At 40.5% G+C, this 17,193-nt stretch overlaps 1 protein-coding gene across 1 annotated transcript; it reads left to right on the top strand.

Annotated features, from left to right (window-relative positions):
• The first annotated feature begins 725 nt into the window (after positions 1 to 725).
• On the top strand, positions 726 to 14,785 carry LOC145954823 (uncharacterized). Its single transcript, XM_083069511.1, has 8 exons — positions 726 to 1,335; positions 1,513 to 2,399; positions 9,957 to 10,122; positions 10,444 to 11,077; positions 11,210 to 11,478; positions 11,633 to 11,717; positions 12,618 to 12,711; positions 14,729 to 14,785. Exons 1-8 carry the CDS (start codon positions 726 to 728, stop codon positions 14,783 to 14,785), a joined length of 2,802 nt encoding a protein of 933 aa, XP_082925637.1.
• Positions 14,786 to 17,193: the final 2,408 nt, after the last annotated feature.

Consider the following 17,193-nt stretch of genomic DNA (forward strand, 5'->3'; position numbering starts at 1 on the left):
TCAAGAAATTATGTGCAAGCTGTCCTCACCACCAGATTTCAGAGCAGTTGTTGCTGCAATATTTCTATGAGGGGCTGAATAACATGGAGCGGAGTATGATAGATGCAGCAAGTGGTGGAGCACTTGGTGACATGACCCCAGCTGAAGCCAGGAACTTAATAGAAAAGATGGCCTCCTACTCTCAACAATTCAGTACCAGAAACGACAATGCAATTGTTGTTAGAGGAGTTCATGATGTGGCCACTGATACAGATAAAAAGCTGGAGAGTAAACTTGATGCCTTGGTCAGCCTGGTGAGTCAACTTGCTGCGAATCAAAAGTCAGCATCTGTGGCAAGAGTTTGCGGCCTTTGCACATCAAATGATCATCATACAGATTCGTGTCCATCATTGCAGCAGTCTTCTGATGTTAATGCTCCTCAAGCCTATGCTGCAAATATCTACAATAACAGACCAATGCAGCAGCAACAACAAAATTGTGATTTGTCCAGCAACAGATATAATCCAGGATGGAGGAATCATCCTAATCTTAGATGGTCTTCGCAGCAGCAGCAACAACCTTCACCACCATTTCAGAGTTCTGCTGGTCCAAGCAGACCTTATGTGCCTCCACCAGTTCAGCAGCAGCAACAGCAGTAATATCACAGGCAGCAGAATGAAGCTCCTGCACCATCAGCTCCTCAACCTTCTACTTCCGAACCTTCATTGGAGGAGTTAGTGAGGCAGATGACAATTCAAAATATGCAATTCCAGCAAGAGACCAGAGCTTCCATTCAGAGCTTGACCAATCAGATGGGACAGATGGCTACTCAACTTAATCAGGCACAGTCACAAAATTCAGATAAGTTGCCTTCACAGACTGTGCAGAATCCAAGAAATGTGAGTGCCATCACATTGAGGTCCGGGAAACAGATTGACATGCCCACTGTAGTACCTCCACCGCCATCTGCACCTGTACCAGTTCCAGTTCCAACATCTGCATCTGAGCAAAATGATCAACCAGTTGGTGTCAAAAATTTTCATGCAGGTGGACCTTCTTCCAGCACCAGTTCAGATTTGCAGCCTCCTATCCCTCTTCCATTTCCTCCTAAGGTGATTCCAAGCAAAAAAATGGAAGAGGTGGATAAGGAAATCTTGGAGACCTTCAGGAAAGTAGAGGTGAACATACCTTTGCTTGATGCCATAAAGCAAATCCCGAGATATGCAAAATTCCTCAAGGAGCTGTGCACTCATAAAAGGAAGATGAAGGGAAATGAGAGAATCAGCATGGGCAGAAATGTGTCTGCTTTGATAGGTAAATCTGTTCCTCACATTCCTGAAAAATGTAAGGACCCAGGTACTTTCTGCATACCTTGTATTATTGGGAATAACAAATTTGAAAATGCCATGCTTGATCTGGGTGCTTCTATAAATGTCATGCCTCTGTCCATTTTTAAATCTTTGTCTCTTGGTCCTATGCAACCTACGGGTGTGGTGATACAGTTGGCAAATAGAAGTGTTGCCCACCCTACAGGTTTGATTGAGGATGTTTTAGTTCGGGTTGGTGAACTGATTTTCCCTGCCGATTTTTATGTGCTTGATATGGAGGAGGGATTCTCCCATGGATCTGCCCCAATCATTTTAGGCAGACCATTTTTGAAAACAGCCCGAACTAAGATTGATGTGTATGCTGGTACATTATCCATGGAATTTGGTGATAGTATTGTCCATTTTAACATTCTTGATGCCATGAAACATCCATCTGAAAACCATTCTGTTTTTCGTGCTGAGATACTTGATGATATTGTTGATGAGTATTCTTCTAATTTTCATTCTCTGCATGATAAGAAACATTGTTTTCTGTCTGATCTATATACTTCTCTTGCATGCACTGATTCTGATTCTGTTTTTGATTTTGAATCTGTTTCTGTATCAGATTTTGATTCCTGTCCCAAGAATAATCGTGATTTTGTAACTGATTGTGCATATGATGTTTTGGGTGCTGTACCTCTGGATATTATTTCTTTAGAGTCAGAATGCACTAACCATGTTTCAGGAAGTACACGTGAGTCTGACTTGCAGGTTGAGGTACATGCTGTGGAACCCTTAGTTCCTTCCACTGTTCAGCCAGCACCCATTCCAGAATTAAAGCCTCTACCAGAAAACCTCAAGTATGCCTACTTGGAGGATGATGAGAAGTTTCCAGTTATCATTTCCACCTCCCTTGATGCTGTTCAAGAGGAGAAACTGTTGCACGTTCTGAAAAAGCATAAGAAAGCCATCGGTTGGACCCTGGCGGACATCCCTGGTATCAGCCCATCCACTTGCATGCATAGGATACTCTTAGAGGATGGAGCTAAACCAGTCAGACAACCCCAGAGGCGTCTCAACCCTGTCATTTTGGATGTAGTGAAGAAGGAGGTGACCAAGCTTCTTCAAGCTGGGATCATTTATCCTATATCAGATAGTCAGTGGGTGAGTCCGGTCCAGGTTGTCCCCAAGAAGACAGGTCTCACTGTTGTGAAAAATGAGAGGGATGAGCTCATTCCCACTAGAGTGCAAAACAGTTGGAGGGTCTGCATCGACTACCGGAGGCTGAATCAAGCAACTAGGAAGGATCACTTTCCTCTGCCCTTCATTGATCAGATGTGATGGAAGAACTTTGGAGGAGGCCGGATTGATGTAGCTTCCTTCAAGTCTTTCCCTAGATCTTTGGCTCCTAGAATCCTTCCAATGCTTGTGTAAGGCTCCAATGGAGGGAGGAACCTCACGGCCACCTTAAGATGGTGGAGAAGCCTCTCAAGAATGCGCCACTCTTGGTGAAGGGATAAGCATTCTTCAACCCGCCACACTTGTCTTTGGAAAAAGTGATAAGAGATTGGTTTTGCACAAAGAGGTTTAGGACCTTTGGGAGGAGAGAAATATGATCTCTAATCTGAATACTCAATTCTCATTAATGGCAAAAGTGTTATACAAGTGAAAATTTGAGGCTATATAGGCGTGGCCACCTAGGGGTTAAGCTAGACTAGACCATGGTTCACTAGGAACCATGGTTGGGTCCGTCCAACTTAGGGAGCAAGAAAAGGCTAGACCATGGTTCACTAAGAACCATGGTTGAGCCTTCCTAAACCGCCCTTGTGTAGGAGAGAAAAGAGGTCCAAGCATTTGGCCAAGTGTGCACCAATGTGAACACAAGGTGTGAACACAAAGGTGTGGATGGTTTTGATTGGTTTCATTTAACTCCACCCGGTTTGAAAATGGTTCATTTGGTTTAGTTAGGTTCATTCAATGTGAATGGAACCTAGCTAAATCAAATCTATGAAAAATTAGGAGTTAAATGAGTCCAATATGTAAAACCTTTATCCTAAGACCACATTTGGCTAAAATGCTAGGAGCACACTTTAGTCTACTAATGCCACTCCTATGCCTACTTCTAACAAGAAAAAGGTGCCTCCAAAATACAAAGGCAAAACAATCCTATACAAATTCTACTATATACAATATATACAATGGGACTAATCAAGATACTACTAAGGAGAAAAGTACACAATGCTCATGGTGAGCAAGGGTCTAAGAAGCACCTCCTCCTTAGATGTCTCTTCTAGCTTCCTTACCATGGACCTTGTCAAAGGTCCAATGGCCTTCATGTATTCCTCTTCCTTGGATGGTCCTCCATCATACCCTCCTTCTTGGGAAGGATCTGTCCTCAGATCTACCTCTTCATCATCCATGTTAGCATTCCCTCCTCTATAGAAGCCTCCTCTAGCCCCCTAACCATAGACCTAGTTAGAGGCCTAATGGTCTTCATGTGTGAGCAACCTTGGATCACCCTTCACCCTTCTTGGTCTTACTTCTTCCAAAGGGATCCTTGGGGATTAGATTTCCATCATACCCTCCCCCTTCGAAAGGATTTGTCCTCAAATCCAGTGGTCCTTCCACAAAGATAGCATCACCTACAATGAAAATAAGAAATAAAGCATTAGGGATGACATATTCATATAACATATGTGGAAAGTGCACCCTATGAGGAATTCCTTCTATAGTCCTAGCAAGGGTCCTTAGACTAGGAAGGATGGGTTCTATAAGAATAGGATCCTCACTATAGTGTAGTCTGAGTGTAAAACTAAATCCTAAAAATGTTAAAGTGCTAAAACTATAACAAACTAATGAAGTAGTCCTATATACCAAGATATCTTGCCTAAAGTACCCTATGTAGTAACCTAGGCGTCTACAAGAAAATAAAGTGAATATAATAAGGAAACTACCTAGACAACCCTTGATCATATTATATGTTAGATACATCAAGGAAGAGGGTGTAAAGAGTTTAGAAAAGTCATAGAATCTAATTTGGTCTTGAAGGGAAGTAGTAAAATTAAGTTCAAAGAAGTTTGAACTTCCCTTAAGATCAAAAGTAGAAAATAAGACACCATGAGATGTATCTGATAAACAATATAAACCAAAGGTTGGGTGCTTTATTAGAACAACTAAAGTAGGAGAAGTCCTAAATAGACAATGGCCGTCTACTTTGGGCACCACCAAAGTAGTAGCATAAGAAGTAGAACTAGGTGAAGTCCACTTCTTCTTCACAAGACTAAGAACTTGAGATCCATTATTTTCAAAAATATTTAGGTGGTGGATCTTAAGCTCTAAGGTTGTGGCAGCAGTAGAAAAAGAGCTAAATTCTTTATGAAGAAGAAAAGTCTTTTTACAATTATTTTGAATTAAAAAGTGACTTTCCTTTTGCATAAGATTTTTGGAGGAGACACTATCCTCCTTACTCTTTTCCAAGAGTAGTGTCTTTTTAGTTTTAAGAAGGTGAAGAGGTTGTTCAACTAGAAGACATTTCTTGATAGAATGTTTTATTAAAAATTGACTTCTAGGAACAATTTCCTTGGAGGAGACACTACCCTCCAACTCTAGAACCTTCTTTTTCTCCTCTTTTCTTTTTTTTGATTTCATAAATACTTGATCTTCCAACACTTGTGAAGGTGAAAGAGGAGTCAAGGTATGTTTCTTGCCTAGGTGAACTAGGCGGATTTTGTTTGTAACACCATCATGAATGGCCTTCCTATCATGTTGCCAAAGCCTTCCAAGTAAAATGTGGCTTGCATCCATTGGAATTATATCACATAAAATTTCATCTTTATATTTTCCAATGGAGAAAGGAACATTTACTTGATCCTTAACTTCTATAGGTCCATCCTCATTAAGCCATTGAAGTTTATAAGATTTAGGATGGGCTATAGTAGTTAGGTTAAGCTTATCAACCAACCTTTGGCTTACAAAGTTATTACAAGATCCACTATCAACAATGAGAGAACAAGTTTTCTTAAAAATTTTGCATCTAGAATGGAAAAGGTTCTCTCTTTGTGATTGGTCTTGATCATTGGGTTGGTTGGTAAGTAACCTTTGGACAACCAATAGGTCACCTTCACATGGTGCTTCCTCACTAGAACTAAGACTAGCATCTTCTTCACTTGAGGAGGATGAAGAAGATGAAGTGCTTTCTTCACTTAGGATCTCATTACCCCTAATGATCATGGTCTTTTTTGTGGGGCATTGGGAGGCTATGTGTCCCCTCCCTAAGCACTTAAAGCACTTAATAGAACTAGTTCTAGGCTCATCAGAAGGTTTTTCTTTTTGTTTTTCTTTTAGTGGCCTTTCTTTTGAATAGGAGGGTTGACCCTCCTTCTTGAAGTCCTCTCTAGGGTATGAGGTAGATTCCTTCCTAAGGGTAGGCTTCCTTCTAAGTTGTTGTTCTACTCTCACACAAAGTTGTACTAGCTCATTTAGATCTCTATAGGGTAATAGTTCAACTTTATCCCTAATCTCTAGGTTTAGGCCACTTTGAAACCTAGCAATAGTGGTTCTTTCTTCTTCTCTAATTCCCGCTCTCATCATAAGCAACTCCATTTGTTGCCTATATTCCTCAACACTCAAATTTCTTTGTTGGAGTCTTTGGAGCTTGTCCATTAACTCCCTCTCAAAGTATGGAGGAATGTGCCTTCTCCTCAAGGCACTCCTTAGCTCATTCCAATATTGGATTGGAGGCTCATGATGAATTTGTTTTTCTCTAACTAGGGAAGTCCACCAATACATGGCATACCCTTGAAAGCTAAGAGTAGCCATGGGAACCTTTCGGTCTTCACCTACATTGTGGCAAGTGAAGAGTTGTTCAACCTTCATCTCCCAATCTAAATAGTCATCCACACTATCCTTGCCATGGAAGGGAGGAAGGTCAAACCTAGGTTCTTTAGGAGTTGTTTCATGCTTAGGCCTATGGTGCCTAGGGGGTCTTTGGTAGTAACCATCATCATGATGACTACTATGCAACCCTTCACTTGTTGGTGAATGTGTGTGCGAGTGATAGCCTTTGGACCTAGAAGGTCCATGACCCTCATGGCCGTGGGGTTTGCTAGTCTCACCCACAACAAGTTTATTTAACAACTCTCTAATTGTTTCATTGTTTTTTTCATTTTCTAGTTCTTTTTTTCTAATGTATTCCTTAAGTTCCCTAAGTTCTTCCTTAGTACTCTTATGGCTCTTAGGGGAGTGATGACCATGCACACTACTATTATGAGAATGATCACTCATTTTTGCAAGGTAAAAGGTTTTCACAAGTCTTTGAAAATTGCAAAGTGAGTGATAAAAGTTTTCACAAAAGCTTGTAGTTTTTTTTTTTTTGTTTTGGTGTAGTACTAAGTACTTAGAGGTCTAAGTATACAAGTTGCACTATCAAGGGAGGTGAGCTACAAAGAGCCACTTAATAACCAAGCCTCTTCAAGTGGAAATTACTAAACCCCTTTGTACTTTTCTTACAAAACAAAGTTCCACACAAGACAAGTAAAGTAGTGTGTGTGTGTGCACGAAACCCCTAGTAGGCAATAGAAGCCTTCTAAACGAACCTAGGAGCTAAACAATTAAAATGAAAGCAAATAAAGCATATACTAGTCGCTTATCCTAAGGTGAAAGTCCAAGTAGCACCTAAGGCTTTTTGGGACACTTTCACCAACCTAGAAATCCGGTTTATGAAAGCTAAAACTAAATCTAGCCGGTTCCTAGTGGAAGCCCAAGGTGGCACTTAAAGCCTTTGGGGACCCTTCCACAAGCACTAATCGAGGTTAATAGAAATTAAGTAGGACTATTTAGGAGGTGGGGGAGCTTACTTAATGTCCAAACAGCCACCCCTAAATGCAAGTTGAATACAAAGAAAATTGACACAAAACTATTCAAGCTAAGTGATGTAATTACAACTCAAATAAGCAATACAAAACAAAAGTTCTTCTTGGCCACTCTTCCACCAAAATAGCTGGACAGTTTGGGACAGCCTCTAGTCCAGGGATGTGCCCCAAATTGGCTGGAATCAAATCCTTTTCAAGGTCTTCAAACAGCCACAAAATTGCCACTAAGGCCGCCACCAAAAGGCACCAAAGCCGCCACCAAACTCCACTCAAAACCGCCACCACTTTGCACTAGAATGTACCTGAAAATTCAAGCAAGTCTTGGCTGCAAAATGAGCAAACAAGTTAGCCTCCAAAAAGGTGTTTCACTCAGCAGTTTGTACCTCAATCCTCCTTCAAGGCTAAGCTCCTTTGAGGTCAACCAATATGCCTCAATTATACCTTCCTTCCAAGTGTAATAGATTGAACAAGGCTTATAGTTTCACCAAGTTTAGCAAGCAACACAAGAGAGGAAAGAAGCCAAAGAAGTAAAACTGAAAAGCACAATTTAGGATAGGCAAAACTCTCATGGGAATTGATGTGACAAACAAAGAGAGCCAAAGAAGACACAAAGCAACAAATAAGGCTAATTTCAAGGCTAGCACTCAAAAGAATTGCCTAAGAATGGCACTAGATTTGATTACAAAAACCAAAATAAAATTTTGTGCAATGCTATGATGATTTAAAAGTTCTTTTCAGCCACTGTAAAGAGAAGGAAACCGCATGAAAAATTCACACAAATTCACTAGGCCAAGTGCTACAAAATTGTCAAATTTTCAGCTTGAATTTTTCTAGTTTCTTTTCTTTTGCTTTCTTTTTCTTTTTCTTTGCTTTTTGAAATCTTTTTCTTTCTTTTCTTTCCTTTAGACACAGAATATTAAGCACTGGACAGAGGCCAATTACATCAAAAAGGTTTCCAAAACAAGTGGAGAAAAGGAGAGAAAGAAGAGAAGAAAATACAAGTGCACTTTTAGACCAAAAGTTTTCAGCACTTTTGTGACTAGTTTTGTCACTTCTTTTAGCACACTTAATAGGCGTTTTCTATGCACTTCTTTCTCAATTTTTCTTTAATCAAAGCAAGCACAAGACACACCACAGAATTGCTGGTCATATATTGCTATGAAACTAATAGCAAAGAATTTCACAAAAATGACTTTAGAACATGTTAGGTCTAATAACATGCATAGGAATTAATTGGTGAGCACTCTAAGAATGATTTAATCATGCAACCAGCAATGACACATTCAAGAACAGGCTTTCATTGAACAAGATTGAAAAAGAAAAATGGGACAACACGGATGCAATGACAAAAAAGAACTACACATGACAACTAAGACAAAACTAGTAGATTACAAAAAGAAAAAGCATGCATTCTTGTTTCTTTCTTGAACTTTCTTTTAAGACCGAATACCATAGGAATTCAAAAGAAGATAAAAACAATCCTAATTCATATAGAAAGACAAACAAAGAGTACCTACAGCACATACCAAGATTGATTCACAAGAATTATCAAAAATGAACCAAGAAAAGCAAGACAATGTGAGTGAATTCTATAGATTTATAAATGTGACACAAGAATCACTCCAAGAACATACCAAGACTCAAAAAGGAAAAAGAAGACAAGGAGAACAGCAACAAGACTCTACCAAGATGATTCAAGACATGCAAAAGAAAAGAAAGAAAGCAAAGGAATCGGATTACTTGGAGTCCTAGCTCATGATACCAAATGATGGAAGAACTTTGGAGGAGGCCGGATTGATGTAGCTTCCTTCAAGTCTTTCCCTAGATCTTTGGCTCCTAGAATCCTTCCAATGCTTGTGTAAGGCTCCAATGGAGGGAGGAACCTCACGGCCACCTTAAGATGGTGGAGAAGCCTCTCAAGAATGCGCCACTCTTGGTGAAGGGATAAGCATTCTTCAACCCGCCACACTTGTCTTTGGAAAAAGTGATAAGAGATTGGTTTTGCACAAAGAGGTTTAGGACCTTTGGGAGGAGAGAAATCTGATCTCTAATCTGAATACTCAATTCTCATTAATGCCAAAAGTGTTATACAAGTGAAAATTTGAGGCTATATAGGCGTGGCCACCTAGGGGTTAAGCTAGACTAGACCATGGTTCACTAGGAACCATGGTTGGGTCCGTCCAACTTAGGGAGCAAGAAAAGGCTAGACCATGGTTCACTAAGAACCATGGTTGAGCCTTCCTAAACCGCCCTTGTGTAGGAGAGAAAAGAGGTCCAAGCATTTGGCCAAGTGTGCACCAATGTGAACACAAGGTGTGAACACAAAGGTGTGGACGGTTTTGATTGGTTTCATTTAACTCCACCCGGTTTGAAAATGGTTCATTTGGTTTAGTTAGGTTCATTCAATGTGAATGGAACCTAGCTAAATCAAATCTATGAAAAATTAGGAGTTAAATGAGTCCAATATGTAAAACCTTTATCCTAAGACCACATTTGGCTAAAATGCTAGGAGCACACTTTAGTCTACTAATGCCACTCCTATGCCTACTTCTAACAAGAAAAAGGTGCCTCCAAAATACAAAGGCAAAACAATCCTATACAAAGTCTACTATATACAATATATACAATGGGACTACTCAAGATACTACTAAGGAGAAAAGTACACAATGCTCATGGTGAGCAAGGGTCTAAGAAGCACCTCCTCCTTAGATGTCTCTTCTAGCTTCCTTACCATGGACCTTGTCAAAGGTCCAATGGCCTTCATGTATTCCTCTTCCTTGGATGGTCCTCCATCAAGATGCTTGAGCGTCTGGCAGGTAAATCTCACTACTGCTTTCTTGATGGTTTTTCTGGTTACTTTCAAATCCACATTGCTCCTGAGGATCAAGAGAAAACCACATTCACCTGCCCCTTTGGCACTTTTGCCTATAGGAGGATGCCCTTTGGCCTATGCAATGCCCCTGGTACCTTCCAGCGGTGCATGCTTAGTATCTTTTCTGATTTTCTTGAAAATTGCATAGAGGTGTTTATGGATGATTTCACTGTGTATGGATCCTCTTTTGATACATGTTTGGATAGTCTGGATAAAGTTTTGAATAGATGCATTGAGACTAACCTTGTTCTTAATTTTGAGAAATGTCATTTCATGGTTGAGCAGGGTATAGTTTTAGGGCATATCATCTCTAGTAGGGGCATTGAGGTAGATCCTGCAAAGATATCTGTTATTTCACAATTGCCTTACCCCTCTTGCGTGCGAGAGGTGCGATCTTTTCTTGGCCATGCAGGTTTCTACAGGCGCTTCATTAAAGACTTCAGCAAGAAGGCCCTTCCACTATCCAATCTACTGCAGAAGGAGGTTGATTTTGTTTTTGATGACAGGTGTAAACAGGCATTTGACTGCCTCAAGGAAGCACTGACCACCACTCCAATCATTCAGGCACCTGATTGGACAGTCCCATTTGAGCTGATGTGTGATGCATCCAATTATGCATTGGGAGCTGTCCTAGCACAGAGAGTTGACAGGTTGCCTCGAGTGATATATTATGCTTCCAGGACTTTGGATGCTGCCCAAGCAAACTACACTACCACAGAGAAAGAGCTTCTTGCCATTGTTTTTGCTCTTGATAAATTTAGATCTTATTTGCTTGGTTCTCGTGTTATTATCTATACTGACCATGCAGCTCTGAAGTACCTGCTGAAAAAGGCTGAGTCAAAGCCTAGATTGATCAGGTGGATGCTTTGGCTCCAGGAGTTTGACTTGGATATCCGGGACAGGAGTGGAGCTCAAAATTTGGTGGCAGACCATCTTAGCAGAATTAAAAGACCTGAGGATAGTGCTGACATCTTGCCCATCCAGGATAATTTTCCAGATGAAAATTTGTTTATTATTTCTTCTGTTTCTGCTTCTTCTACCCCTTGGTTTGCAAACATTGTTAATTTTTTAGTTGCTTCTGTTTTTCCTCCCTTAGCATCACGAGCTCAAATTGATAAAATTAAGAGTGATGCTAAGCATTATACTTGGGATGACCCCTATTTGTGGAAGTTTTGCAGTGACCAGGTGATTAGGAGATGCATACCAGATAATGAGATTGATTCGGTCCTGCAGTTTTGTCATTCTTCCCCACCAGGTGGCCATCTAGGCATTCAGCGGACAGCTCGCAAGGTGCTTGACTGTGGTTTCTACTGGCCCATGATCTTCAGAGATGCGTGGAAGATTTGTAGCACTTGTGAGCAGTGTCAGCGAGCAGGAGGATCCCTTACATGGAGACAGCAGATGCCTCAGCAGCCCATGCTATTCTGTGAGGTGTTTGATGTTTGGGGTATTGATTTCATGGGTCCCTTTCCTGTTTCTTTTGGATTTTCCTACATTCTTTTAGCTGTTGATTATGTTTCAAAATGGGTGGAAGCCAAACCCACCAGAACTAATGATGCTCGGGTTGTAGTGGATTTTGTTAGATCTCACCTATTTTGCAGGTTTGGAGTACCCAGAGCCATTGTTAGTGATCAAGGAACCCATTTTTGCAACAGATCTATGCAGGCTTTGCTCAAGAAGTATGGGGTAGTGCACAGAATTTCCACACCTTACCACCCCCAAACTAATGGGCAAGCTGAGATTTCAAATAGGGAGATCAAGAGAATCTTAGAGAAGATTGTACAGCCCAACAGAAAAGATTGGAGTAACAGGTTGGATGATGCTCTTTGGGCACATAGGACTGCCTACAAAGCACCTATAGGGATGTCTCCTTATCGGGTTGTCTTTGGCAAGGCATGTCATTTACCTGTTGAGATTGAGCATCGGGCCTACTGGGCTGTGAAGACCTGCAACTTCTCCATTGATCAGGCTGGTGAGGAAAGAAAGTTGCAACTGAGTGAGCTGGATGAGATCCGCCTGGAAGCCTATGAGAACTCTAAGTTCTACAAGGAGAAAACCAAGAAGTTCCATGATAGTTTGATAGCTAGAAAGGACTTCACGGTTGGGCAGAAAGTTTTACTGTATAATTCAAGGCTTGGTCTCATGGGTGGTAAGTTGCGTTCTAAGTGGATTGGACCTTTTGTTGTTACTAATGTTTTTCCTTATGGTACAGTTGAGATCAAAAGTGAATCCACAGACAAGAGCTTCAAAGTTAACGGGCACCGTCTGAAACCTTTCCTCAGCAATCCTTCCCTGTTGAATGCAGTTGTAGAGGAGATGTCTCTGCTCGACCCCACTTCCTTTCCACCATCTCCATGACTTAGGGAGTTCTCTTTTCCCCCTCTTTGCACATGTCCCATTCTGTTGATTATTTTAATTGCTTTGATCTTATGATGTGAGCCACATTGGGACAATGTGTGATTTAAGTGTGGGGGGGTGTCTTGTTTAGATGCTTTTAGGGTTTATTTGTCAATTTTGGTTTAGGTTCTATGTTTAGGTGTCATGTACAGTTTTGCATGTTTCTCTTTGATTTCTGGGTTTTGATAGTTTGTGGGCACTTGCTTCACTCTTGGATATGAGTTACTTGATATTCTATGGATTGAAATCCCTGTCTTTCTCTGCTTGGCAATTTGATTATGAGGTTTGAGAGGTTGAATTGAATGTGACAGATTTACCCTATGTGAGGTTTGACCCTTTCTCTGCTCTTTCTTGTGTGTTTTGCCTCTTGATTGCTTGCACAATATCCTTGGCTTGACTCTGTTTGATATTTCTTGGTCCACATGCATGTTTGGAAAGGATTAAGGCATTTTTATTCTGATAAGCCTCTAGCCAAATAAGCCTACCTTGAATTAACTCCTCTGATAACCCCTGCTGAGCCTATTTCCCCTTCTTTGTTTGAACCTCATTACAAGCCTTAAGTGAAAAACCATGATTACCTTAACCTTAGGGAGTTTTGGAGCTTTGGAATTGTTTTGGGAATAAGTTCTTCAATAAGTGTGGGGGTGTGTGTGTATGTTTCATTGGATGATATATATTGGCTAGTTGGTTCTTCATGCTGTATATTTATTTCTCTGCACATCTTATATTAGATTATCTCAAAATTTCGTGTGTACTGTTCATGCTATTAAAAAAAAAAAAAAAATAAATAAATAAAAAAAAAAAACGAAAAAAAAAGAGAAATTGTATGAGGCAAAGGGGAAGAGGATTGGTTATTTTAGAGGTCATTAGAGGTTTTGGGTTTGCTTATTATGTTTATTCTTGACTTATCCCCCATTGCTCCTCTGCTTCCTCTGGTTTGTAGTTACTTATCCCATATATTATCTTCTACCCTGTCCTTGGCCTCATTACAACCCTAAAAAGACCTTTTGATCCTCATGTGCATGTGTGTTGAGTGTTGATTTTAGAGGCTTGCCAAGTCTATCTGTTGCTTGTTTTTCATGAGTGCTTTGAGAGTATACAGTTGCCTAGACACTTGAGAGATACAGTGATACAGTGCATCTTGTGAGGTTCTGTTATTTTTGATTCACCTCTTAAGTTGATTGATTGTCTTGCCATGTTTTGAAATGCTTGGATGATTTCCATAAGTATCTGGTTTCTTTGACTCTTTGTGTGTTGCATGTTGCCTATTCCTCTCTTTTCTCAGGATTCAATGAGGATTATGTAACTCTGTCTGTTTGTGTGTTGTTGTTTTTGTTTTCATTTTTCTCCATGTGGCTCTCTTTGCTATCTTTGGTATCTTTTAAATTGTTCCTTGCTCTGCTTTTTGATTTTTCCCAGGAGTGCAAAAGGCTAAGTGTGGGGGAATTTGATGAGTCATTATTTTCCCTTATTTTCTTACCTTTCTGTGCTTATCTTAATCTCTGATTTGTGCTTAATTGTTTATATTCTGCACTGTTTTCTATTTGGGCTTTAATTGGACCGATAATTCATATTTTAACTAAATTGAATTTTCTGGATCTTATTATCCCAATTTTTATTTTCAGGGCAATTTAATAATTATTTGGGCTTGGAATAAATTTTTGGACTTCAAGAAGATCTGCCACATCACATGCCATGTCACCATTGCACCACTTATGCCATATCAGCATTTTATTTTCTTTTTCGTTTATTTTTATTGTATTTTCGGGTCAGACCAGTGGGGGCCCATTCTTACACTCTATTAGGGTTTTTCTAGGGAGAGGAGCAGCTACCCACATGCAGACTTGATGTGACCACGTTGTTGTCTCTCTTGGAACTTTGTTTTTTTTCGTTTTATGCTGGTGGCTCTTTGTTCTTCACGGTTTCTGGTTGTTTTCTGGTTGATCTTCCTCTTGTATCTGAACATTCACGTTTTGCTATTATTATTCACGTTTTGCTATTATTATTCACGTTTTGTATTTTGTTCCTGCTTCCATTTTCGTTTTCTTCTTCCTCTTCTCTGTTACGTTTTGCTTGCATTGCTGTTGCCACTTTCATGTTTTCTTGTATTTTCGTTTCTGTTGCTATTTTAATGGAGGGCTAAATCCCAGGGTTTGGGCCCTTGGACAGAATGCAATCCTCTGAAAGAGGTTCTCTGTGCGTTGCATTTCTGCTCCGCTTGATCCTCCCTTGTGGGATCTCTGTTCTGAGGCGTTCAACATCTGAGCCATGCTTAATGACTCTGGGTTGTTCACGTTCAGTATCTCAGGTTGCTTAATCCTGGGGAAGGAGGTCTTGCAAGGTTCACGTTTGCTTAATTCGTGTAGTGAGGTCTCATGTTAGTTTTCGCTTAGTTGATTAATCATGGACTGAACAGGATTATGTTTGGACAGATTATTTGTTGTGAACCAAGGAAATCAGAGGTGCATTATGTTCAGGGGTCTGACCTATTTTAATTACTGCAAGTAATCCATACTTCTGCTCGTTTTATTTAACTCGATAATCTGAACCAACCCCCCCCCCACTGTGTGTTTGAACCTTTGACTGAGACAATTGGTCCTTGGGAGACGACCTAGGAGTCACTTCCTAGTACTACATTAATTGTTTTTTTATTTGACCGGGTACGGCCTCGATCAGTAGCTGAGTACCGCCTCTCCAGGCTTGTGCATACCTCGGTACTCTCGATAACTGGGTAGCTGAGTAGCGCCTCTTAGGCTTTGAGATGATTTTGTCTCCACAGTCCACGATGCTGCTTCGACGATTGTTTTTGATTTTTGTGCCACTGAGGGCTGGATAACGCAGGGATCCGTCTAGGGGATGTGCAGTTACTCATAGGTTCTTGTGTCCCAACTTTCCATTGGGTAGTTGGTGCCCATTGAGGAATTTCTGTTTCCCTGGGGTGTAGACACGAAGATGCTCTTTCTGAGATGAGCAGTGCCTTATGATTGGCTGACGTCCTTTCAACGTTGGTGGAGTATCCCGGTTATCCTTATTCGGGTGTCTCTTTTGGTTTTTCTGATTTTTGCTGCCTCTGTGTAGGCTGTTATCCGCTGGGGATTCTGGATGTTGATTTTGATTAGCCTCTTCTGTTAGGCATATCATCTTGATGTTCAATGATTGGCTGAAAAGCCAAATTCCGCTTGGGGAATTGTTATTGATCTTTTGGATTTTTTTCTTTTTTGAAAGAGTGCCTCTGAGTAGGCGAATTATCTTGATGTTTGGTGTTCGGCTAAGTGCCGGATTCCGCTTGGGGAATGATTATTTGTCTTTTGTGATTTTTCTTGAGAGGGTGCCTCTGAGTAGGCGAGTGGGGATTTAGAGTTTATTTTTCCCAGAGTATTATTTAGAAAGCCTCTTCAGGCTTAGCTTCACTCATTGCTTGAGTTGGAAAGCTACCTTCCACTGAAGAAGTTTAAGTCCTTTCGACTTGGATATTCTGTTTAGATGATCAAGCCTCCCTTGGGGAATTTTGCTGATCTTGGTTTGATAGCTTTCACTGGGGAATTTGGCCCGTGAGTGGTAGCTGAGATTTCTCTGGGGAGTATTATTTCTGCGAGCCTCTCCAGGCTCATTTATTCTGTACAGTTGGGGAGTATTATTTCAGCAAGCCTCTCCAGGCTCAGTTATTCTGAGAGAGTATTATTTCGGCGAGCCTCTCCAGGCTCAATTATTCTGAGAGAGTATTATTTCGGCGAGCCTCTCCAGGCTCAGTTATTCTGAGAGTATTATTTCGGCAAGCCTCTCCAGGCTCAGTTATTTTGTATGAGTATTATTTCGGCAAGCCTCTCCAGGCTCAATTATTCTGAGAGAGTATTATTTCAGCGAGCCTCTCCAGGCTCAGTTATTCTGAGAGAGTATTATTTCGGCAAGCCTCTCCAGGCTCAGTTATTCTGTACGAGGCGATTGATTTTCTAAATCTTTTGCCTTTTTTGTCGTTTTTGGCTTTTTCTGTATTTTTTGCCTTTTTTGTCATTTTTTGGCTTTTTCTGTATTTTTGCCTTTTCTGTTGATTTGCGGCTTTTTCTGTTGACCGCTGCCATACACAAGCAATTTTTCCTATTTTCTATTTTATGCAATTGCCTCATGATAAGGTCTTTGAATGTGCAACTAATGTGTGTGATGCACAAATGCAAGTTTTATTATTTAATGTTTTTAGAAAAATGAATGGCTCTCCCTATCCTCCTTTTCTTGGAGGAATTTCTGTCATCGACGTGAGGGAATATTTTTGTGAGCCTTTTATGCAGGAGATTATGGATTTTATAGGAACCCCTCCAATTTTCTTTATTGACCGATTATTAAGGAATTTCATACAATTTTTTAGAAATACCAATTTAGAGGCATAATCACATGGTCAAGAGAGAAAAGAAATGAATAGATATTTTATTAATATTCACAAGTGTTTTTACAGAAAGATATACAGAAGGAATTTCTGAAGAATGGCTGGCCAGGGTAGGCTATATACATTGGGTTTAACAATTATATCTGTAATTGTTGCTCTTTACATTCCCCTAGTTTCTTCGGGTGAGATGCCTGAGCCAGGAGTGTAGATGCTGCAAGACGCTTGCTTCTAGAAGATAATCACTTGAACCGCCTTTCGGTTTTCGATTCAAGTGACCGTTGCTTACTTTGCTTTTACATCTTATTCTTTTGCCCCTAACTTTTGCCTAGGACGTATCCTAGCGGGGATAATTGTCGCCACCGGCCCGAAACGGGCTTTCGGCATTCG

Source organism: Cajanus cajan, chromosome 1 (genome assembly GCF_000230855.2).
Source record: "Cajanus cajan strain Asha chromosome 1, NIPB_CcT2T_4, whole genome shotgun sequence".
In the NCBI taxonomy this organism is placed as follows: Eukaryota; Viridiplantae; Streptophyta; class Magnoliopsida; order Fabales; family Fabaceae; genus Cajanus; species Cajanus cajan.